This window comes from Capra hircus, chromosome 26 (genome assembly GCF_001704415.2).
Source record: "Capra hircus breed San Clemente chromosome 26, ASM170441v1, whole genome shotgun sequence".
NCBI classification, from domain to species: Eukaryota; Metazoa; Chordata; class Mammalia; order Artiodactyla; family Bovidae; genus Capra; species Capra hircus.
The window spans coordinates 7,501,586-7,520,071 of NC_030833.1; the positions used below are offsets into that span (position 1 = coordinate 7,501,586).

The 18,486-nt window shown below is 39.1% G+C and overlaps 1 protein-coding gene across 2 annotated transcripts in view; it reads right to left on the reverse strand.

Moving 5' to 3' along the window:
• Positions 1-18,486, reverse strand: part of ZRANB1 (zinc finger RANBP2-type containing 1) — a 68,557-nt gene that overhangs the window by 3,960 nt on the left and 46,111 nt on the right. For both annotated transcript variants that reach the window (XM_018041151.1, XM_005698591.3), the window contains exons 3-7: positions 16,103-16,290; positions 11,888-12,041; positions 9,416-9,487; positions 6,403-6,601; positions 1,143-1,263 (exon numbers count right to left, since the gene is read on the reverse strand). In XM_018041151.1, the coding sequence (XP_017896640.1) occupies positions 1,143-1,263; positions 6,403-6,601; positions 9,416-9,487; positions 11,888-12,041; positions 16,103-16,290 (734 nt within the window). The remainder of the gene's footprint in view (positions 1-1,142; positions 1,264-6,402; positions 6,602-9,415; positions 9,488-11,887; positions 12,042-16,102; positions 16,291-18,486) is intronic.

Sequence of the window (18,486 nt, forward strand, 5' to 3'; positions counted from 1 at the left end):
GTGCATATACATGAACTTTACAGTTCAGTATATTAATGAAGTGAAAGGTGCTCAGTCGTGTCCAATTCTTTGCGACCCCAAGGACTGTATAGTCCATGGAGTTCTCCAGGCCAGAATACTGGAGTGGGTAGCCTTTCCCTTCTCCAGGGGATCTTCCCAACCCAGGGATCAAACCCAGGTCTCCAACATTGCAGGCGGATTCTTTACCAGCTGAGCCACAAGGGAAACCCAAGAATACTGGAGTGGGTAGCCTATCCCTTCTGCAGCGGATCTTCCCAACCCAGGAATCGAACTGGGGTCTCCGGCACTGCAGGCGGATTCTTTACCAACTGAGCTAAGAGGGAAGTATATTAATAACACTTCACAAAACTAGCACGTGTCTTGAGAGACAACTCGACACGTCTACACAAGGTCATTCCCAATCACTTCTGTCCATGGGACCTTCTCCTTGGCCTACCTCACGTGGACACAGCATCAACCAGGGAGCCCTACGAAGACCACAGCTTGATCCTCAGGGGCCTGACAGCGCACCACCAGCACAGGAGTGCCCATTATCAGTGAGTGATCTTAGACACGGAACAGGAGCTAACCCACAGGGGGGTAAAGCAGGCGTAAAGCCGCCTTTTTTTTTTTAATTTTTATTTTAATATAGTTTATTTACAATGTTGTGCTAGTTTCTGCAGTAAAGTGAAACCATTTATAGACATACATCCACTCTTTCTTAGATTCTTCTCCTATAAAGATCATTACAGAGTCCCCTGTGCTATACAGTAGGTCTTTAGTTATCGATTTTATATGTAGCAGTGCATGTATGTCAATCCCCCAACGCTACCTCTCCGTGAGGACAACGTAACTGAAGAGCGATCTGAGGATATATTTAAGAGGTTAAATCACCAAGTAAAACATTCATTCTGACAGTTTTCTAGTCACTTACCACAGAAACATACTGCCCTCCCTGTTCGGCAGTGAGGCCTATGGTCACAGAGCCAATCAGCAGTCAGTGGAACCCGAGTCACCTGATGCCAAGTCCCCAACTCGCCTCTGTACCACTCTGCTCCAAAGTGTTCTCATTGCAAACCAAGGCATGCAGAGCCGCTGCCTCACTTTTTTCAGAGAAGCAACATGCCTGGAAGCATTCTTACCTGACTAGCAAGAGACAGTATAAATGCCCAGTCTTCTTGCCACTGTTCTTCTCTCAAGGAAAAATGTAAACCAAAGCTCTGAGAATACCAGGACTCCCAATCTTTCCAACGTGTATAAAACCTAAAAAGCAACACAGTAAAAAAGAAGCCTTTCTATAAACAGTTATTTAATGTTCTAATCATTTATTTAATGTAGTCTTTAAGCACTTCAAATGCAGAGACTTAATAATTCATTTTACCTGGCTTGAAGTAAATTTTTCAAATTAAAGATGGCCCCCATTCTGCTAGCAGACATTTTTTTTTTTGCTAGCAGACATTTTTCAACATATCTTCAGACATAATCTGATTGACCACCCACCAAACTTTCATCCAAACTTCAAACACTAATGACAAGAACAGCTGATTCCAACTGTCTACTACTGGTTTACAAATGAAAAAGAAAAACACTCAAAATCATCTGAGAGTTTGGATAAAATCAAAGACACTTTACTCCATTAATGAATAGTATCCACTACTTGGTCACAGATTTAGAAATAGCCCATGTGTTTACGAGAATATCAAAATCACTTTCTTGAGATTTCATTACATAAAATTATTTGAATATCACATGATAATAAAAAAATGCAACTACAAAAATAATCCCCTCTTCATGCTTAATACCTCTCTAAATACTTCAGCCTAATAAATTATGAAGATTAAAACTCAAACTAGGCCACTGGTAGACTGCATTACTAAAACTAAACATTCTTTTTCTTTATAACATCAAGTATACAATTAAATAAAGCCAGATATAATTACATTGAAAACTGTGATCCACTGTCTTACAAAACAAACCAGCAAAGGCCTCTGAAGACAGATTAACCAGTAACAGATTACAAACAGTTAACCAGTTTGTAACATTACAATCCTCTCACATGTAATGAACTATCAATCCCCAATACTTCTATGTACTTCAATTCTAGGTGAAAGAATCAAAAGATTAGAAAACATTCTCTCACAATTGTTGAAAAGTTAAGGTATTAAATGTCTTAGTGTCACGCATTTCTTTAACTTAATGCAGGGTTTTGTAAAAAGTAAATTAATGTTATTTTAGATTTAAAATAAGAATGTTATAGAGGCTTAACTCTTGATTAGAAAAACTTTTTTTCTATTTATAGTAACCACAGGTTTTTTCTTTATAATTCAGGAATGTAAGTTTCAATGCCAAATGTTTAAAAATAAAATATGGATATTCCTCTTAAAATACCTAAGATATACAAAAATATATTTTAATGCACAAATGACAAAATACATTGTTTTGATATCAGTTTGGGAGAATTATTCTGAAACAGAAAGTTATTACAAACTGAAAGATGTATGTGGTAATAAATTTCTTGGTTAGTGCCTAAAATCCTTTTAATATCGAGAGAGCTAAATTTGCCAGGAATCAAATGATGACTGCACTCAAAACTAAAGAAGACTGCAGAATAAAGGGGTTCAAAAATCTATTTAAAAATCACACCCACCACACAAAGACCTGAACTGTCAATCTACCTGGCTCAGTCAAGGACACAAATCCAAACATGCGACTAAGTGAGACACCAATACAAGTTTGGCTTAACATTCAAAAGTCAATTTCAGGACGATAAGACTTAACACTCTATCTGGTAATACTCTCGAAATTAATCTCCACATTCAGTGCAATTTCTTCTGCAGAAGCTAGAACCTAAAATTTACCTAGAAGTCCAAAGGGAACAGCAAAAAGAATCTGAAGAAAAGAAGGATAAATTTGGAAGACTTAAGATTCCTGATTTCAAAACCTACCACAAAGCTATAATCATCAAGATAATCTAACACTGGCATAAAGACAGACATATAGATCAACAGGAAAAACCAAGAGTCCAGAAACAAATCTTTATTTTATGAAAATATTTTTCAACAAAAGTACCAAGTACTTGAGTGAAAAAAATAAAATAAACTTAAAAACTGTAAATAACTATAATAAATATGTTAAGGGCTCTCTAATGGAAAAAGACAGCATGCAAGAGCAGATGGGCAATTTAAACAGAGATGGAAATCCTAAGACAAAACCAAAATGAAATTCCAGAGAGCAAAATCACTAACAGAAATGAAAGTATTTTTGACAGCTTTATTAGTAGACTGGACTTGGCTAAAGAAAGAACCTCTTAAAGATACATCAATATGAAACTTCAAATCTAAAAAGAAAAGATAACATGGACAAAAAAACAGAAGAATAACTGTGGGACAACTAAAAAAGGTACAACATATAACATTACAGACAGTAAAGAGGGAGAAAAAAAGGAACAAGAAGAAATACTTGAAACAGTAAGGACTGAGAATTTCACCAAATTAATGTCAGACACCACACCACAGATTCAAGAAACTCAGAGAAAACCAAGAAGGAAAATCGCCAGAAAAACCCCACCTAGGCATATCATATTCAAACGACAGAAAATTAAAGAAAAAAGTCCTGAAAGAAGACAGAGTATAAAAAACCCCTACCTATAGAAAAATAAAAGAATTATAACAAACTTCTCGGAAACCATGCATACAAGCAAGAAGAGAATAAAGTGAAATATTTTTTAAAGTTGAGAGAAAAAAAACCACCAACCTAGAATTCTATACCCTGTGAAATTATCCTTCAAAAGTAAATGAGAGGACTTCTCTGGTGACACAGTGGATAAGAATCCACCTGCCAATGCAGGAGACACAGGTCTGACCCCTGGTTAGGGAAGGTCCCGCATGCCACAGGGCAACTGAGCCTGAGCACCACAGGTACTGAGCCTGTGCCCTAGAGCCACGAGCTACAACCACTGAGGCCCCTGCTCCTAGAGCCTGTGCCCCACAACAAGAGAAGCCGCCACAACGAGAGGCGCCTGTGCTGCAACAAAGAGGAGGCCCCCTCGCCACAACTAGAGAAAGCCCGCGTGTAGCAACAAACACCCAGGACAGTCAAAAATAAATCTTTCTTCTTTTAAGTTAAAATCCTTTTCAGACAAAAATGGAGGCAATTTGTTGCCAGAGACCTGCTTCATCAGAAATTCTGAACTACATAAAGGTCTTGATCTGCATCAAGAAATAATTGAAGATAAAATTAAAACTTTTTATTTTTACTCTTAATTGATTTAACAGGTATTATTCAAAATAATAGCAACAATATATTAAGTGTAAAACTTGATTCATAGAGAGGCACAATACTAAGCTACAAATCATATTTCTAAAATAACTGATTTTTCCCATTTATATTACTCTCACTTGGCTCTCTATTTGGATTGACATGTCAATCAAAGACAAGTACGATATTCCATCACGAGCACCTGAGTCAGTTTGAATCACAGGCAGTCAACAGAAAAGCACAGCTGCTATGACAAAGAAAACGGCCTATCCTGACGTGATGGGGGAGGGGTTTAAATAAAATTACTTTCTCCATTCTCATTCAGATATTTTATACGATATAAGAGAATGTCTCATTCCACCTGATTTGGATTATAAGCAAAGGAAATCCTAGCCAAAAAAAAAAGATTTAAAGGAGACTGCACAAGTGACATGCTGGCCTTCTCATTCTACCTTCTAATAGTAATAGCCATATAAGATCCCAGTCAACAAACTGGTCACAACTCAAAATAGTCACCATTTTAATGCTTATTCAGTAAGGCTAATATATTTGACCCACGTCACCTAAGCTCTGAATCTATGGCAACACGTCCCCCCTCCCCATCTGATCGTCTTCATTCCCTCTCCATCCTATTTCCACCTCAAGATACTGAAATAGACGTCTGTGTGATCACTATAACCCTTGCAGCTTCCTACACCTTAACTGTAAAACATCAGGTTTGACCCTGTATGTAAAACATCGGGTTTGACCCTGTATGGCAGGGACTAGAAGAGGTGGTACCAAGAGAGACATTATTTTCAGAAGCCTGTTCATATTCTGGCTGAAATACCCTTTTAGAACGAAGGCCTCCATTTCTGAAGATCTGCCGCAACAGCACTCACCGTGGCTGCACTCTTAAGACCAAGGTCTTCCCCACTCCACCAGCCATCGAGCCCAAACCTCAGATTGTGGAACTTACCTACTTTCACATTAAACTTTGAGACTTCAAGTGACTCAAAACTGGAGTATCAGTCCTAACACTAGTTACCACTGCTGAAATTTACAGTACACTTTCAACCTTACAACAAAGGCAGGATATTACCACCAGAGGAAAGACTCTAGGTTTGCCTGTTTTGAAGGACTTGCAAAATGGTAGATTTACCAAAATCCAGATCTAGCTTCTAGGCTATGCACACCCAAAACACAGATCCATCTTTCCAGGGCAGACACACATTAATCAAACCTACAAGGCAGACCTATAAAGCCACAGTACCCGAAACAACTATCATCCTCTCAGTGTGGGCAGGCCCACATAAACTGCCAGAGCACGAGGATGTTGTCTGATGAGCACACCACCCAATCCAGAGAGGTGAGACGGGACGGACACTTAATGGCATCAGGCTTACCTGGCCTGATGAATCCACACCACAAAAGGAGTGGTATTCCCCTCAATACCAAATCAATCCACAGCAGTCTCCCTCCTCTAAAGGGCACAAAGTCCTCTCCACTGGACAAAGGCTAAATGACTAAACCATCAGATAACTGAGTCCATGTAGGTTTTCTTAGATGTGGTAATGAGGATGTGATTGGGTAGTAGAATATCTTTGTTCTTAAAAAATACAGGATAAAACACTGAAGGAGAAAGCATCACAGTGTCTAAAACAAATTGTTTCTGCATTAATATATAGAGATAATTTATAGAGAGAACATACAGAAAAATGTTAACCATCAACAACTGATCAAGCCAATGAAGGAGATGCTGGGGTCCACCAGACTGATTTTAACTTTTCTGTGGATTTGAAAATTTGCAAAATTACAAAAATGTGGTCTTAAGAGTACCTGTCTCAGGAAGAAAAACGTGTAATACATAATCAATATAATATCTTAAACTTGAACAAAAATATGAAATAGCTATTTTAATATATGAGCAAAGACCTTCCTATATTTAATAAGACCACTACCACAAATTCAAATGTTTGTTTTAAAGCTTAGCAAATCATGTAAAAAACCACTGCAATGTTCAAAGCGTCTCAATGTCTAAAACCAAAGCTTCCCCCTCCCCCAGCTTCCATAAAAAAAACAACAGACAAAAAGCATCCAACCACTGTAAGGACAGGTTTCAGCTAGTGCTGTCTTGGATTTCAAAAGGGAAGGATGTCAGCTCACCAATGTGAACAGTCATGCAGGCTGTCATGCAGGGCTTTCCGAAGCACCGAGTCCTTGTCGTAAATGCCCCAGGTAGCTTGTAGTACTGAATCAAGTAAGCAGTCTCCTGCAGTCCGGTTCCAAAGTGCATACAGTCGACTGTCCAAACGTGTAGCCAATTCCAAAGACCAGTTTATAATTGGAGATTCTTCTTCTAACTCTATATGAGGAATTTAACATATTCATATAAAACATCAATAAAGGAAACTGAAGATGATTCAAAGAAATGGAAAGATAGCCCATGCTCTTAAGACTCGAAGAATTAATATTCTTAAAATGGCCACACTACCTAAAGCAACCTATAGATTTAACGCAATTCCTATGAAACTACCCAAGACATCTTTCACAGAACTAGAATAAATAATCCTAAAATTTATATGGAACCATAAAAGATCCAGAATTGCCAAGGCACTCCTGAGAAAAAAGAACAAAGCAAGGGCTTCCTTGGTGTCTCAGTGGTAAAGAATCTGCCTGCCGATGCAGCAGACGTGGGTTCGACCCCTGATCTGGGAAGATCCCACATGCCGTGGAGTGACTACGCCTGGGCACCACAACTATTGAGCATGTCTGTGCTCTAAAGCCCAGGAGCTACAACCACTGAGCCCACGTGCCACAGCCAGAGCCCACGCTCCACGAGAGAAGCCACTGCAACAAGTCCACACACCACGACTAGAGAGCAGCCCCTGCTCTCCACTAGAGAAAGGCCCGCACAGCTACGAAGACCCAGCACGGCCAGAAAAGAAATACAATTTTTAAAAAGAAAAAGGAGGAGGTCCAACCCTCCCAAACTTCAGATAAGACTGTAAAGCTACAGTAATCAAAACACCATGGTATTCACACACAAAAAAAGACACATAGCTCAGTGGAACAAAACAGCCCAGAAAAAAACTCACACACCTATGGCCAATTATCTTCCACAAAGGAGGTAAGACTATACAATGGGAAAAAAGCCTCTTCAACAAGCAGTGTTGAACAGCTTCATGTAAATCAATAAAGTTAGAACACATCTTCACAACAAATACAAAAATATGCTCAAAATGACTTAAAGATTTAAATATATGACATGATAGCATAGAACTCCTAGAGAAGAACAAAGGCAAAACATTCTCTGACATAAACTGTACTAATATTTTCTTAGGTCAGTCTTCCAAGGCTATAGAAAAAAGCAAAATAAACAAATGAGACCTAATCAAACTTAAAAGCTTTTGCACAGCAAAGGACACCATAAACAAAAAGAGATGACAATGTTTGAAAGGGAGAAAATATCTGCAAACAGTGCCACCAAAAAAGGGCTTAACTTCTAAAATATACAAACAGCTCTCATGTAACACAACCACAGAAAAACCACCCAACTAAAAAATGGGCAAAAAGACCTAACCAGGCATTTCTCCAAAGACATACAGATGTCCAAAAGGCACGTGAAAAGATGCTTAACAACGCTAATTACTAGAATTATGCAAATCAAAACTACAATGAAATACCAGCTCACACTGGTCAGAGTGATAATCATTTAAAAGTATACAAATACACCCTGGAGAGGGTGTAGAGAAAAGGGAACACCCTCGTGCACTACCGGTGCAGCCAATATGGAAAACAGTATGGAGGTTCTTGAAAAAATTTTTAAAAATAGAGCTGCCATATGATTCAGCAATCCCACTCCTGGGCAGATACCTGGACAAAACCGTAACTGAAATAAACAAATGCTCCTCCTATGTTCATAGCAACCCTATTCACAATAACCAAGACATGGAAACAACCGAAATGTCCCTTGACAGATGAGTGGATGAACACATATGGTGCACATACACAATGGAATACTACTCAGCCAGAAAACAGAAAGAGATCATGACAGTCGCAGCAACACGGATGGCCTAGAGATCACCACACCAAGCAAAGTCAGGAAGACAAATACCATCTGACAGCACTTAGAATGTGGAAGCTAAAACATGACATAAATGAAATTTTCCAGGCAACAGATTCACAGACGCAGAGAATAGACTTGTGGTGGCCAAGACTGGTGGGGGATGGAGTGGAAGTTTGGGGTTAGCAGATGGAAACTAGCATATATGGAACAGATAAATAAGATCCTATTATACAGTATAGGGAACATATTCAATTATCTTGTGACAAACCATAATGGAAAAGACTATAAAAAAGAACATATGTTGGAGTATAATAGAATCACTTCGCTATACAGCAGAAAAAATTAACACAATATTGTAAGTCAACTACAATATAAATAAAGACGCAAGTAAGTAAATAAATGTAACATGTTTAGTTTCATTCTTCTGCAATTTAGAAATACTCTATTTGGAAGAAAGAAAGTGAAGTCACTCAGTCAGGTCCAACTCTTTGTGACCCTGTGGACTGTAGCCTACCAGGCTCCTCAGTCCATGGGATTTTCCAGGCAAGAATACTGGACTGGGTTACCATTTCCTTCTCCAGGGGATCTTCCTGACCCAGGGATTGAACCTGGGTCTCCCACATTGCAGGCAGACACTTTACCGTCTGCACCACCAGGGAAGCCCTTGGAAGAAAGAAACTATTCTCTGAAGTGTTAAAAAATGTATATGTAATATACTAATAAACAGCTAGAAATTCTGATCAATTGAAATATAAACCTTTTAAGTAATGGAAACATCTTGAGGCCCTAGAATAATTTATTTAATTTTTAAATTCTTTATATTTATTCTCTTAAAATGTTTATTATGAAAAAATACTCATCCTAGAATAGGAAACACAAAACCAAGATTTCAGAACTTTTATACCTTTATTCACTCTACCACAGTTATGAGCTGTGAATGAGCTGTTTTAACAGCATAATACTGTTCTTAAGGACTTTATACATTTTCAGTTTAAAGTAGAAATAAAATATGATGACTATACACCAAACTACTCCAAAGCTTACAAAGCAGAGCAAAACATTTATTGAAATCACTAAAAATTAAATTATACTCATTAGTTTCATGCTTACCTTTTTGAACATCTCTATCGAGCACCTCATCAAATAATTTTTCTTGGACTGTTGGAGGCAAGTCTTCAATATCTACAAAGAAAAACCTTGTCTTAAAAAAATCTTTAAATGCCCCATAACTTAAAAAATTTGATGCCAATATCTAACAGTAACTTCCTCTAAAATAACTCCCTTTCCACTGAAGACTGTCAAGCAGCGTCTTTTAAAAAAACATGCATGTATCTCATGAGTTGTGTATATGAGGCGCAGAATAGTTCCTTTCTGTACTTCATTGTCAAAACAGTGATCTCTCTACAAATAGTAAGACAAAAAGCATCTGAACCAGTAATAATAATCAGCTATTATCAAAAAGACAAGAGATAACAAATACAGACAAGAACGCAGAGAAAAGGGAACCCCTGTGCACCACTGGTGGGAATGTAAACTGGAGAAGGGCTTCCACTATGGAAAACGTTATGGAGGATCCTCAAAAACATAAAACTATCAAAAATGATCCAGCGATCTCACTTCTGGGTATGCAGACAATAGAGATGACAAACCTGTATCCCCCGCTGGCTGCAATGTTACTCGAAATAGCCAACATACGAAAACAACCGAAGTGTCTATCAATGGTGAATAAATGTAAAGTAGATGGGTTACCAAACCATGAGAAAGAAAGCATCGTGCCATCTGCAACACATAGAAGGGCCTTGGAGATGCTATGCTAAGCGAGATAAGTTCAACAGAAGACGACAAATACTGCTTGGCATCACTTATATACGGATCTTAAAAAAAAAAAAAAGATGGGGAGAAACTGGTGAAAGTACAAACTATAAGCCATAAGATGAAGGAGGATGGGATTTAATGTAAAGCATAGTGATGATAATCAGTAACACTGTATTGTACACTTGAAATTCTCTAAGAGAACAAAACATAAGTGTTTTCACCCAAAATATAAATAGATAAATACAAGGCGAGGTAATAAGTGTGTTAACTAACTAGACTGGGTGGGGGTGGGGGGGATCCTTTCACAATTTATGTGTGAATCAAATCACCATGGAATTCTCTAGGCAGAATACTGGAGTGGGTAGGTCTTCCCTTCTCCAGGGGATCTTCCCAACCCAGGGATCAAACGCAGGTCTCCAGCATTGCAGGCAGATTCTTTACCAGCCAAGCCACAAGGGAAGCCCAAGAATACTGGAGTGGGTAGCCTATCCCTTCTCCAGCGGATCTTCCTGACCAGGAACCACATTGCAGGCGGATTCTTTACCAACTGAGCTATCAGGGAAGCCCCAAATCACCACAATGTGCATCTTAAAATCTTACAATTTTCTGTTAATGACAACTTAATATAGCTGAAATTAAAGGGAAAAAAAAAAAACAAAAAACAGAAGAAGAACAGAGGTCTCTGATACTCAGGTTAAAATAACAACAGACAAATTCTGTCTGTTTTCTGCCACCCCACCTCCGCCACGCTCAATCTCTGCTCAGAACTGTTTTTGCAGACTTCAGAATCTTCTTACCAAAGTCAGTGAACCATTCCTTTTGGCACACAAATTTGTTTTTATCACCTTCCTGAAATTTTCTATGCTCTATTCCGTTTACTAATTGAGTAGTCTAGAATGAAAAGCATGATTACCCTTACAACATTTTTTTAAACTACAGAACTATTTTCAATTCAAAATAAAATCTAATCACTCAGTGTAATAAGTTTAAATATATAGAGAGTGCATTTGAAATGAAATTTGTCTAATTTTGTAAGGCTTGGTTGTAATTTCCTATCATTTTGTAAATACCTCTGCTCACATCTTAATATAAGCTTAAAATAGAAAGCTCAGAACACTCAAAACCAAAATCTGTTTTACTTAGAAACTTTAGGTGTTCAGTGTATTCATTCAGTGTCAACTGAGAAAAAACAACCTGGAAAACATTTCCACTTGTCATGGAACTGGAAAATATAAAGTTGCTTCACAAACATGGTAGAAATTAACATAATGAGCGAAGTAAAGCAATGAAGCTTTCAAAAGAATGCCAGTATCTTTGATTCAAATAATTTGTATCTACCCATCAAAAACCCATGTTCTGATCTTATCTCCTAATATCAGGTAACCAATAGTTATCTAATTTAAAAATAATAAACACATGTAAAAAGAAAAAACCTGATTCATAACACTCTAAAAAACAGAAAAAAAGAAGTGGATAAAACAGATTCTTAAAAATATCTGAGGCACACAAAGAAGTCAGTTATTACCAGCTGCTGTCTTCCTCTCAGCTCTATAGCATTAGTTTATAAATGGCCTATACAGTGATTACTTTCAGTAAAACAGGACAGTCAAGTTGATAACCACTAATAGTGGCTATCTGTTTTCTAACAGAATCATTTTCATTCAGACATTGAAAGAATATAATAAAATTCTTATTATATTATTATATTATTCTTATTATATTATTCTTATTATGGAAATTTGTTTTCACAAAGAGATTTGGAGTTACCTGCTGGCAATGTAAATGTTACAAGGTCAGTTAGGAAATAGCAAGCAAAGTCCCCCTTTCTCTGGTGAAGAGAGGCAGCGATCTCACGACGGATCTGCTCTGTCAGTTCAGGACACACCATTGCAGGAATACACTTTGCAGCTTGTTGAGACACCTTAAATACAAAAGACACTTTCCTCTACATCTCATTCATCATCACTGGAAGCAGAAATCAACAGCATTAAAAAGAAATTACCAAAACTTCCCAGTAACTTAAGGTGTTTTTATTTTAAATATATGAGATATTGGTGTTAGGTCCTCAACAGTATATATCAGTACAACTTTCCTGGGAAACAGTGATAAAAATACTTTACCCTCTCGATTCAGTAATTCAGTAATTTTTAGTGGCATTTATCCCAAGGAAATATACAAACAAGCATATAAAAATGTATGTAAGACAGAGCTGTTCACAAAGGTTCATCACAGGAGAGGGAATGAGTACAGAAAGCAAAGTTAAGAATAACCATCAGGCCCCTAATAAAAACATTCTTAAACAGGGAATTCCGGCTCACAGAGAAAGAGGAAAGTAGAAGCAGGATCTTAGTTCCCCAACCAGGGATCAAACCCACACTGCTTGCAGGGGAAGCATCTTAACCACTGGACCATCAGGGAAGTCCCTATAATTTTGTGTTTTTTTAAAAAGCAGCTGGCTTCCCCAAGTGTAGAGCAGACAACAAAGCTCTGAAGTAGTACAACTCAACAGGAATGAAACCTGAGCAAGAACTTTCCTGTCCTTTTAAAAATGATGAACAACAACAAAGGATGAAAAAGCGTTATCTTACATTTAAGTTCTCTTCCTCTGTGGAGCTCAAGAAATCTATACACGGAGAATCCTGAAACCCAAGGTGAGTATCCATCTACTCAAGAGGAAATGAGTCTGCTGTGACCCTCCACTCTGTCACTACAGCTGCAGCCACTAACCTGGGCGACCTTCATGAACAGACTTCCAGTCACAAGTGGGGCTTGGAGCAGCAGATCTTCCAATAAAGCCACACACAAAGTTTTATGATACTGCCATCTACATAACATACGTGAACACACTTAATTGTAATGACTACTGAGGTAAGTGAACAGTGTTTCAAACACCCTGTATACTCATGACAACCATCAGACACCCCCTTCTGAAAATCCTTGCATGAAAATTCAGTTCTAAACATTACTGGCCAGGATTAACACTGACGGTGAAGTTGTCACCACACCTGAACTCCACAAGCCCAACCTAAGCAACAAATCGTGGAAAAATATTAAATATTTTCAGAATATAACTATTTCTCAAATAACAGCATTACAATGGATCTCAAAAAAGTAAACTCAAAAATAGCTTTTTCGAAACTGCTAACCCTTAGTCCCTTTGCAAAATCCTGGGGAGATTTTGAACACTGAACACCTCAAAAGAAACCTTAGAACTAGTGACCGACTGCTAAACCTCTCCTCCCGCCACCATCCTTAAGCACTTGCCCCTGAACCCTGCCCCTTATCTCCCAGCCTCTTCAGCCTCATGACTCTCCATCAGCTCCTTAGCCTACTTGCTAATTTAGGGCCCATGAACTTGGGAAGGGTCCATGAACTAGAACAGGAAGTTCAATTTAATTTAAATCCTTCATTTCATTTGCCTACATTTAAAATGCATGTTCTTATACATCACAAATTTAATATTCTGACAACTATATGTTTCATTGTAACTGATCTCCTTTGCAAATCTATTTTCTGTTTTATATATTTAAAAACAACAGTTTGAAAAGCAGTCCATTTATTCCACCAGACTACAAACAGGGCTCACGGTTTAAAATCCCATTAAGTAAGCCCCCAGCCCCAGACACACATTCCCAAAATGTAACGCTCTCCTGTTCTCAACCCCGAAGGCCCTGGCTGGCTCCGTGCCCCGTCTGCAGACACAGCCCTCAGCCCAGACTCATGCTCCCCCATCCCAGTCTCCCTACTGACCCCTTCAATTCTGTCCTGTGGAGTGCGCACACCACGGAGACTAAATTCCACCACCGACTCCGTTCTTTCCCAAGAACAAGCGTCCTCTCCACCTCCCCCATCGTGTGTGCCAGGGCTGGTCCATGTGTACCACAGAATGTGGCAGAAATGATGGAGTATCACTTCCTACATTAGGCTATACAGAAAAGACACTGCGGTTTCCACCTCACTCACTCTCTCACACCCCCCTCTCTCTTCCTCATGTTCTCTCGGCTCACTTGCTCAAGGAGAGACCAGCCAGCACGTGACATGAAACCCTACGGACAGGCCCACAGGACAAGGACCTGAAGCATCCTGCCAACATCCACATGAGTGTACTTAGAACCACAGCCTCTAGCCCCAGTCGAGCCTCTTGACAACAGTAGCCCTGGCAATTTGGAACCTCATGAGACCTTGAGCTAAAATCATTCAGCTAAACTGCTCCTGGATTCCTTACTCTCAGAAACTGTGATAACAAGTGTTTGTTGTGGTAAGCTGCTAAGTTTTGAGGGGATCTGTTACCCAGCTGTAAATAAATACACTGGGGTTCTACTGTCTTCCCACTGTGAGTCCTCGGAATGCTCTTAGGAGGCTGATGGCTTACACCAGTCCCTCCAGAACCTTCTCAGAGACCTCTACCAGCCAGAGGGGAACCCGCTGCTGCTGCTGCTGCTGCTGCTGCTGCTGCTTAGTTGCCAAGTCATGTCCAATTCTTGGCAATCCCACGGACTGTAGCCCACCAGGCTCCTCTGTCCACGGGATTCTCCAGGCGAGAATATTGGAGTGGGTTGCCATTCCCTTCTCCAGGGGGTCTTCCCAACCTGGGGATCAAACTCGGGTCTCCTGCATTAAAGGCAGATTCTTCGCCATCTGAGCCGCCAGGGAAGCCCTGTCTTCAGTAAGCCTGCCCTTTGCTTTCAGCACGACTGTCTCTCAAGCCCTACCTTGCCCCTGGTTTAACTGGACTCTTAGAAACTAAACACAATGGCGAGCCATCTCAATCATGCCTCTACCTAACATTCATATTTCTTAACCACTCCTCCCACTTTACGCTCTGTGCATAAATATTCCCAGATACTGGAGAGCTCAAATACACAAACAAGCATACACAGAAGGAGTACACGGACCATAATGGATTTGAATCAACAACTAATCAAACACTCTGCACTTTTAACCTATTTCTCTTATTTAAAAAAAACCTGGATGATACAGTCACATCCTAATTAATTCATTTCAACCTCTGTTACTTGTAACATCTACCCAGTTATCTAATCTAGAAACCCAAAAGCCACTTTGACGCCCACCCACCATTACTCCCCACAGCCAGTCCATCCACTTAACTCCGCTGGCATCTTCAGCATCTCTCTCAAACCGACCACTGCCATTACTGTCCCAGCGGAATTCCTGCCAGCATCACTGCAGTGTCCTAACCAGGCTCGCCCCTCTCAAATTCCAGTGGCCAAAACACTCTCATCCTCTCAGTCCGCTGTCCCTCCACCTAAGCCTTTTCAAAGCCTTTAACTGCCCTCAGAATCATCTTCCAGGTCTTTGGCCTAGAAGATCCTTCACACTGCATCCCCTACTTGTCTCTCTCACATCCCATCCGCCATATAACCACGCTGAGCTGCCCACCAGCTCCGAATTCGCCACAAACACCACCACCCCTGCCTCTGAAGAGCCTCCTCAAAGCCATTTTTCCACCTATTTTGAAGCTAACTCATCCTACTCCTTCAGATCTCAGCTAAAACATTACCTGCTAAGGGTAAGAAGGTAAGTAAGGTACCGCAAAACACTTTTCTCAAGTACTCCCCACAGCACCTGGCACTTCCATCTATGAAACTGCACTCTGTACAGAATCACTGTAACTGGAGATTCACTGAAGGAGGAGCCAATGTCTTCACCATACACCCCTTTATGCCCAGTGCCTTCAACATGGCAGGTACTCAGTAAATATTTGTTAGCTGAATGAATGACTAATGCATTTCGGTTTTTTTTAAATCAAACATATGACTCAATCATTGTGGCAAAACGTCCTCTTTTAAAAAACACATATCCCTTCTGTTGAAGTCTCTTAATTTTAAATGTCATTTTTAAAAGAGGGCTGATCAAATCTAAAACATTTAAGAACTGAGAAATATTAAAACATCAAAAATAAAAACTAAAGAACACATTTCCTTCTTATAAAAGAATATTTAATCAGAATGCCACACTCACCTCTGTAAGCAATATTGCTAGCATATCCTGCCTCTGAAAACGTATAGCCAGATGTACCAGAGTATAGCCAACATCGAAAGCAGAAGGGCGATTCAGCAAGCGGACTTCATCTGCAGTGAGCTGGCGGGCAATGTCCCCTCCCGACGATTTGTAAGCTTCAATAGCAGCTAAATCACCTTCTACAACACCTAAAACAAGCATCAGGACAGAAAATAAGTTTAATTCTATTTTTCTTCAAAAAGCACAAACCTGTAGCAGTCACTCAAAACTCTGATTCTCTGTGATTCCTGGATCCCAGGGCATCATTCAAATGTCCTAAAGAATACAAAGGAAATGACAGTGTATTCCTTTCCCTTTCATTTCCTTCCAGAACTAGAACTGCCTAGCTGGGCACTTACCATCCCATTAGTGCTGGCTCCATGCTCTGGTAAAGTTTAGAGAAATTATTAGAATATATTAAGAGGATCAAAGATCAACCATCTAGTGTGAAGACATTAAAGCCCCTGTTTTCTGGTCCTGGTTCTGCAGAAACCAAGGACACAAGGATGTGCTTGCTGCCGCTGTTGGTCAAGTTCTGCCCTTTATTCTGACCCCCTCCCTTTTCATGGCTGCACTGAGTGGCTTTGCAGGACCTTAGTTCCCCTCCAGGGATCAAACCCTGGTCCTTGGCAGTAAAAGCACCAAATCCTAACCACTGGACCACCAGGGGTGTCCCTATGCTGCATTTTTAAAGTTGAATCAAAGTAAATGCTCAGCTTTCCTTCCACATTGCTGTTAACTGAGACAATTAAAAGCAGTTAAAATAAATGTTTAATGTAAGTAAAAGTTAGCAATACTTTGATTTCAGAATTTCTCACAGTCAAGTCTTCCTTATACCCATTAAGAATTATTAAATTATTAATATAATAAAACTTGAGCTAGATAATTCTGAATAGAAATACGCTAAAACGAAATGCGATAAACCAGTTGGGGGTAGAGGTACAAAACAAGTTTCCAATTTTCCCAAATCCATAAAGAACTTTCTGTTCCCATTAAACTATGTTATTATTCTTAACACAAATTAATGTTAGGTAATAACAGAAATCTTATTTAGTAAGTGCAGTGTATCTATGAATAATAAGCAAATAACCTTGGCAAAAATATGAAGGTGCAGGTTAGCTTCACATTTACCACAAATAGTGGTACACACACACACCCCCACCCCAAGACTGCAGGACTAAATAACTGCTTCCTAAATTACATCAAGAAAAATTTGTTACATAAATGCTGCTACTAGCTAAAAATATTTCTTAGTATACTTGCATTTTAAACTGCTATCTTGAATTAGGAATTAGATAAATATGACTTGTTCCTTAAAGTGTAATAGACTGGTTCAATGCCACAATCTCCCCCATTATTAACAATAACAAAGCTTTAAAATGATAATTCCCACATTCACTGAATGCCCATGAAACAGACAGCAATATGCCAGGCAATGTGAGAAACGTAAAAACATGATTCCTATGCTCAAAACAGCCCTTCATCATACTTGTGAACCATAAAAAGCCAGCTTCAAAGTTTTCCAACTCTGGGATCAAAGATCCCTTCTGCAAAAATAGATCCTCTCCCCAGAAAGATGACCCCCAACCCCTGAAACAACATTTTTCAGGTTAAGAACCCATGGTTTCAAATGATAATACCTTCCTAGATAAATTTTTATTTCACAGCAATATAGGTTAATACATTCCTCAACATAAACACCTAAGGACAGCTGTAGCCCCCACTCCAACACATAAAGGACTTCAACAAAACCTTAAGAGGCACAGCGCCTTGGAGACGTCATCAGGGCTGAAACATAATATAGCTGGCATGAGATAAAAAGAGGTGGACTTCTCAAAAGAGCAAGCCTGGAGATCAGACACAGAAATCTAAAATCTACCTGTTTTAATGAACAGATGAAAATAATCTAGTAGGGTTCATAACATTTCGAATAATTTAATGCAGCTTTTTTTTAACTGAACATGCCCTGTTCCATTTCATGTATACACTACTTCCTTACGAAGGCAACAACTTTTCACTTCAGCTCTAGCAAAGCTGTTAACTACTCCTAGGTGCAGTATCACTGTACCTTTTACAGTTTTTAGCCTAAAATTATATGCGTCTATAAAATTTTGTGTGATATAAAAAATGTTCTAAGCACTTTCAAAAGCAACAAAAGGACCAAAAAGTTCTGATCAATTTCCCTGAAAAAAGAGGAAGACCTACACAGTACATGTATACACACGAGAGACAGTATATATATATACATATATATATATACCCCCATATTTTTTTGTTTCCCAAAGATGAGGTAATCTAAAAGTAAATGCCAACTAACTGTGCTTTTCTGGTTGGAGAAGACATCT